This window comes from Manihot esculenta, chromosome 14 (genome assembly GCF_001659605.2).
Source record: "Manihot esculenta cultivar AM560-2 chromosome 14, M.esculenta_v8, whole genome shotgun sequence".
NCBI classification, from domain to species: Eukaryota; Viridiplantae; Streptophyta; class Magnoliopsida; order Malpighiales; family Euphorbiaceae; genus Manihot; species Manihot esculenta.
In genome coordinates this window covers 24897766-24905348 of record NC_035174.2, presented here as the reverse complement: position 1 = coordinate 24905348, position 7583 = coordinate 24897766, and the positions used below count along the sequence as shown (strand labels likewise).

Here is a 7583-nt window from a genome sequence, read left to right as displayed (position 1 = left end):
ACATGAACAAAATATGTTTTTTCTATTTCAAATTTTAAATTTAGATATAATTACAACAAAGTTTCGTGACTTTTAAATATTTTATCAATATTTTAAGTTTTAGATTAAATGGAAAGTTTTAGATTTTTAATATAAATACTCTTTTTGTTAAAATTTTTCTGTGAACAGACACTTAACCTTTTTGTACTATGAGCTAGGCAACCATCTTCGTTTGACATGCTTCTTAGATAATTTTCAGATGAGATGATCACTGAGCTTGCTAGTCAGATAAAGATGCACCAAAACTGGGAAAGCAAAACACAATCTAATATGAAAATTAGCCGTTACACAGGATATTTTGGTGGTAATGGATTTTTACAAAAGAAGACTTCAAGTTTTAGTCAGTCCATGAAGGAAATTTGAATTTTGTTGGGAAGACATGTACCCATGAATCCATCCTCCAAAATTCTCTCATTTCTACCTTCAAAACAAAGCCTAATCCCCACACCCTCTTTCCCTTCAATTTTAACTCTTTGTAAGGTTGTTTGAAAGATGTCTTTTAGCCATCTTTCAAGCAAACTGTTAACAAAAGAACCATATCCATCTAATACCTCTTCTAATACCCTCTTTTCAATGCTAAAACCATTTACATTTTGATCCCCAAAAACTTCCTCCATACACCTTTTCATCTTGGATGAGAAACCCTCTGTCATTTCCCTGTGCTGAGCTTCATTTTGATCGAAAACATACCGGTTCCTGATCGAATCAAGAAACCAATTTGGAGTAACAGGATCTAAAGTGTTCTGACGAGACAAGTAGCTCGAAATGGGGCTAAATTCCGCAGGTTTTTCTTCTCTTTCATCATCCTCACTGGCCTTGATGTTGAGATCAAGTGTGTTGAAGCTTGACTGCCTTGAGTAGTCTTTTTTCTTATTTCCATTTTTAACTTCTTTGTTTTCATTGGTCCTTGGAGTCTTGTTGTTTCCTGAAATATCCCACTCAGCTTGTCTCTTGTTTGGAGGTGTTGTTTCCTTCACCTCCAGGGTCATCCTGACAACAGAATCTTGATCCATCTTCCCATCTTCACAGCTAATTAAATTACCACCTGTTGTCAAAATGAATATTGCTTGGTTTCCTGATTCTCCAAACTTTCCAGTGTCAAATCCATCAGCAAGGAGTTCCATGAACTGGGTATCAGCAAAATTAACATCTTCCACCAAAGCAACAATCTTTTCTTGATTTCTTAAAGCTTTTTCTATTGTCTCAGAACTTGGGGTTACCTTATTATCCTTTTTCCTCATGTTTATGTAGAGTAGCAAATCAACAGAACCCAAAACAGATTCAGCAATTGCAAGGGCCAGTCTTCTTTTTCCCAATGTGTCATTGCCTTGGATCAGCAGCCAAGTCCCTTTTCCAGTTGATTTGGATTCAACCAAAGCTTCTACTATAGAATGAATGATTTCAGATTGCCAAGGCACATTGTCTCGCAATAACTTGCGCAAATTACTTCTTCCTCTGTCTCTTTCCCCAATATCAGAGATGAAAGAATTGCCAAGGGCAAGTGTGATCTTTACTTCCTTACCCTGAGTGTTTTTGAGAGAATCCAAATTTGGTTCTCCTGAGTACTGCAGGTGCTTTTGGGTTCCATTTCCAAAGTTGAAATCAATAGTGCAAGACTGTTGACGTCTAAATTTAGGCACAAAACTGGAAGCCTGGTTAGGCTTCAAAACTGAGTCTGCAAATGAGATTGGACTTGAATCTGAGAAGATGTTTTGGCTTGGCCACCAAGGGTATGGTGAAGCATATGAATAGCTCTTTCCCATTAGCCACTGATTAGTGTTGTTGTTGTACAAAGTAATGGAATCTAAATGGGTTTGAATTTGCCTTCCTTGGTGTTTTAATCCCTGGCAGAATCCATTCCATTTTCTTCTCATTTCAACCAATTTATCCTGAAAAGCATTTAAATTTCTATGTAAGATTCTAAAATTGTTATGAAGACAAACATAGATAGATACGTCTCAATCCAAGTGGGTTCACCTCTTGATTGGCATTAGTGCCTTGTGGATGGAGCCAAGGTGGTAAATTTTTCTGCTGCCCTGATTTTAAGAGCTGAGCTTCTTTTTCATAACTGGAGGTGCATTGTGGACAGCAAAATAGCTTATCTTGCTCTTCCTTGCTATTGCTAATGATGGGTTTTGTTTCAAGTAATTGAGATGGGCTCTGGGAGAAGGTTACCCTTGAGACATTGATGCTGCCAAAAAAAAAAAGACAATAATAATAATAATTAACAAAATTAATTTTTTTTTAGTGTTAGTAAACATGCAGAATTCTTATAATAAGAAGGTATACAGTAATTAAAAAATGTTGGAGAAAAAATATAATAATTAAAAATATATATAACCAGGCTGCACAGTATCTTCTGTGACAGATCAAGTGTCATTTTTATTTGAAATTGAATAGAACACTACAGATAGAAAAGGAAATAAATTAAAGAAAATTTGTGATTAAAGAAAAAGGGTCTGCAACACAGTGAAGGTTTCAGATTTCAAGTTTCAGGTTGCAGTTACAGTGTTTCGTTAAATCAAAGAGTTTCTCTTTCCATTTCTTTTGCTCTGCACTCTTCTTTTATTACAATTTCTCCAAGCCAAATCAGCAATATGCAGTTGCTAACATGCCCCAGGATCTATATATATATAGAGAGAGAGAGAGAGGACAGTGAGTGATTCACTCTGTCTCACCAAAACACACATTTTCACAGGTGTTTGGCTTCACTCAGGCCATAAAGGCACACGCATAACTCCAAAGTACAAAGAAAAAGTAAAAGCTTCAACCTTCAGTATGACCATTCATGAAGAATAATGAATATATCCTTCCCATGTGCCTGCAAATATCTTTACAGAGAGAGAGAGAGAGAGAGAGAGAGAGAGAGAGAGAGAGTTCTTGATTTACCTGGAACCATGGAGGCCCAAACCCAGTCCGCCTGAGGGAACTGAAACAGCTTGAAGGGCCCATTGTATCTCCAGAGGAGGTTGTCTCATCTGGCACCTCATGTATGTCTGATAACTTGCAGTAGCCATTAACCATACCTTAGTGTTTGAGCTGCTATAATCTGAGAGTAATCTTCCTATTTCGGTCACTAGATGATCAACCGGACTATAACCAGCAGCAGCTGAGTCCTCTCCATTGATTACACTTTCTTCAACTGTCCATTTCAGGTCTCCCGTGTAAATAATGGTCCCACCTTCTCCAGCAGAATCCACGTTCATTTTCAGTTGAGAGATGTTCATTTCCACATCTTCTTTCTTCATGAACCTCAAGGAAACTGGTGCAAATTGAAATTTAACAAACTGCGTATGTTTCAACTCCACTGGAGCCTCTCCTCTCTCTATCCTTTCCTTCAGCTCTCCGGCAAGTCCTTCTGTTATGGACACACAGTCACCTACTATAACAGTATTCTTTCTCTTCTTTCTCAAAAAAACCTCCAATATCAACTTGATATCTTCCTTCACAGAAATTGAATCTGTGAAATAGTTGCTTGTGAGCTTCTTTTGTGGAGAAAAGAGAAGTGGGGTTTGCTCAGAAGTGTAAGTTAAGAAATGGGTTTGCCAGAAAGTAGTAGGGTTGATTATCTCTCTCTGAGTTTCACCAGGGGAAGGTGAACAAGGTGAAGAGAAAACACCACCACCTGTTGTGGTGTAACACTGAAACACAGAAGAAGCTGAAGAGTCCTCTATATTGTTCTTCACAGCAGTACTAGAGAACCCAGCTTCTCTCATAACCCTACTAACGCTAGGATCATCTAAAATAGAAATTATAAGCTGTTCTAACACAACCTTGATGGTCACGAGAAGCTGTTGTTGCTGTTGCTCGATGCAGCCTCTTCTCTGATGAGCTTGTGCTCGTTTTAGTGCAGCAAGCAAAGCATTGGAAAGAGAGGGCTGGCCATGAAGTAAAGGACCAGGAGTTGTTGGCAGCCTGTTGAGTGCGACATTAAAGCAAAGCTCAAGAGCTCTGCACTGGAGAGGATGAGAAGATTGGTGAGGCTGAGATTTGAGACAAGCCCTTCTTAAAAGACTAGCTCGTGAGCTTAGCAAGGTGGCAGCAACATGAAGAGGAGTGACCTGTCCATGGCCTCTCCTCCTTGCCAAGCTAAGAGAATGCTTCAACACTGAAGCAGCCTCTGCGGTGAGGGTCTGCTGCACTGTACAAGCTCCTGAGCGCATTACTTGACCAAAACCCACCCCCACACTACCCCCTTTGTTTGAGCACCACTAGTTCTTGCAGGTCCAAAACTCTTCTTTCTTATCCTCTCTCTCTCTCTCTCTCTCTCTCTCTCTCTCTCTCTCTCCCACTAACACCAACCCCACACCTCTCTTTCGCCTCTGTAAAGTCTAGAGACTGATCAAGCTTTGCTAGAAAAAGCTGGTTGGCTTCCTCTCTTGTAATCTAAAGGAAACAGAAACCTCCAACCTGATGATAAGCTCAAATGAAAAAATATCAAATATGCTGTGAAAATTCTGGAAAGGGAAGCTCTGAGAGATGCTGGAAAAGTTTTAGAAGAACTAGACTAGACCATAACACCTTTATACTAGCGGTCGACATTTTTTTTTTTTCACTTTCGTTTTTATATAAAATATAGTAATATTTGGGATTTTTTTAAATAATAAAATAATATTAATATTAATAATATTACCAAATAATAATAATATTTGGTAAAAAATATATATATATATATATATATATATATATATATATATATATATATATATATAAAAAATAAAAATGGAAGAATGGCTTGATCATCAAAAGCTGCAAAAGGAAGATTTCAATCTACCTAAGTTTTTGGTTTTGGTTTGTTCAACTTAGTCTGCAAAAGTATAACTACTGAATAATTAATGAATATCCAGTTGTTTTTAATTAATGAATAATTAATTATCAAAAGCTTCAAAAGAATAATCGTTGAATACCCATGCAGTTGTTGTTTAAACAGTATGATAGCTTATTATTGGACGTTAAGGATGAATGTTTTACTGTTTTTAATTGGTGGATTAATTTAAATAATTCAAATATTTTTTTTAAAAATTTTCAATTTTAACCATCAAATCAAATATTTAAATTTAATAATTATAATTTTGATTAATAATTTAAATTAATTTTAATGAAAATGTGAGATTGTCACCTCTCATTATACTTAGTATATTTATTATTAAAATATTCTAAATTCTTTTTATTGATTCATATTTATATCTTAATTTTTTATCTATTGTATAAAATAATTTAATTTTTTTAAAAAAATTATATTTATATCATAATTTTTTAATATTAGATAAGTAAAATACAATATTAAAACACTCAGAAAATCAGCTGTCATATTTTTAATTAAAATATCGATAAAAGAGAAAAAAAAAATTAAATTGATCACTGATTTTTTTTCTGACATGCGGCAAATCTCATATTTTAGTTAAAATTAATTTTTTATTCATGATTAAAATTATGATAAATTTTAAAAATTTATCTTAATTATTTAAAATTAAAAGTTTAAAATATAAATATAAATGGTTAAAAATATTTGAATTATTTGAGTTAATTAACCTATTTACCTTATTACACATAAAAAAATCTAATTATTTGCTTTAATTCACATATATATCTAAAATTTAATAAATTTAATTTTTTTAATTTGTCAGATTTATAGTTAAAATGATTAAATTAATTTAAAAGAATAATAATAAATTATAAAACAATCCTTAAACTTTTATAATAGTAAAACATATAGTTCCTTAATTTAAAAAAAACATCATTTATATTTATCATATATAATAATAAATATATTATATGTAATAAAAACATTTATTATAAATAAATTCTTAATACCTAAAATATTATATATAAATATTATATATTAAAACATTTTATTAAATTTTTATACTCAATATTATAAATTATATACATATTTTTTATATATGAAAAATTCTACATCATATCAATAATATTAAATAAAATAAAATATTATATATTTTAATATATAAAATTTTATTTTTTTATTACATTTTAAATTTTCATTATATATATATAATGAAAATGAGGGGTAAATAATAGAATTGATAAAAAAGAATATTGTAAAAATAAAAGTATGTATTTCAATGATTATTTTTATTAATCAAATAAAATTTTATAGATTATATTATAATTTATTTTTAATTTTTTAAAATTGAACTTAATACTCCAACTATAATCATAATAAATTAAAAAGTTTAGCTTTATTAATTAAAATTTAAATATAGATGTGAATTAATACAACCGTATTTTTTTTAGTACTCCCAAATCTCTTAAAAGTGAATTTTAAATTTTCATAAGGAAGAAAAACCATCATTGTTTGCTCTAGGATGCTAGGATGCGAATGACCTGGCGGAGGATTTGATGGTCCTTGCTGAGACCGAGAAAAACCCAATGAAGGAGCTGATGCACGCTCGCCCACAAGCTGACTCACAGTGTTCTTCAACTATTGCATTTCACTTCGTATGGTCTTATTTTAGTCTTTATCTATGCAAGCTCCTACCTTAATTTATTAACCACATTTGGAATTCGCCGTACAAAAGATACTGATGCAAAAACATATGATTATGATTTTGAAGGAAAAAATGAGCCATATATCCCTTGCTGCTTCTATCTGCCTACTGCCTCACAATAATTAATGCGTTAGTAAGCAGAACAAAGCATAGTACCGATTAACACTTCAAGTCTTTTCATGCACAGAATCAGAAACAGACACACGTGATTCAAGTGCTCAAAGCTTTGATCTTTCTTAGGAACAAACTCATGGTTCCAACAGTTTGTGGTAACCCTTTTATAGATTATGGAGACATAATTCAATGGATAAATCATTTTTCCAATAAGTTATCAAGCTACTTTTCTCACCTGCAGATTTGTACCAGCATATCAACAAGGAAACATCAATAAGTTGGTTTGGTCTAGTCTAAAAGCAAAAGTTTTAAAGTTGCCTATCTTAAAGTATAACTACAGTAAATTAGCAATATGGAATTTTAAAGTATAATTACCCTTAGAGTTCTTATAGTGAGTATCCTTTTATTATCAAATAGTTTCAGACAAATAGAGTTACAAACTATCAGAGGCTATGATTCCGAATTGATTCTACCTACTTCTTTCTACTTATTTCAGTTACAACAGAAGACTAATACAACTATAGAGGACCCCCCAACTAGTGTCTTAAGCATGCTAATAAACCCTATGTCTTACCAAAAAATTGCAGATTGAGAGTTCTACCTATATGTTTTAAGAAATGTCATTATCCAATTCAAAATTCATGACTTCTAAATTGACCCACTCAATAAGAGATTAGCAACCCAAGGAGTGCCAAAGCTAATTCAATTTCTAGCTCATGCATTCCACCTTTTGCCTCAAGTGTTTGCATATTCCTAGTAGGGATGTAATAAACCTGCATATTCTGCATGATTACATCTGCAGAATATGCAGGTCCAATACCTACATAATGCTACAGGTTTATTCTGCAGGTATTGAACCTGCAATTCTGTAGGTGCAATCCTGCAAAATCTGCAGGTTTGCACCTGCAGAATCTACAAGTA

The 7583-nt window shown here is 32.9% G+C and overlaps 1 protein-coding gene across 1 annotated transcript; it reads right to left on the bottom strand.

Annotated features, from left to right (window-relative positions):
• Window positions 1-285: 285 nt before the first annotated feature.
• LOC110631274 (protein SMAX1-LIKE 4) lies at window positions 286-4546 on the bottom strand. The gene is made up of 3 exons (XM_021779043.2): window positions 2929-4546; window positions 2017-2230; window positions 286-1928 (listed from the first exon to the last, which is right to left on the bottom strand). Exons 1-3 carry the CDS (start codon window positions 4200-4202, stop codon window positions 381-383), a joined length of 3036 nt encoding a protein of 1011 aa, XP_021634735.1. The 5' UTR covers window positions 4203-4546; the 3' UTR covers window positions 286-380.
• Between the last annotated feature and the right edge of the window lie 3037 nt (window positions 4547-7583).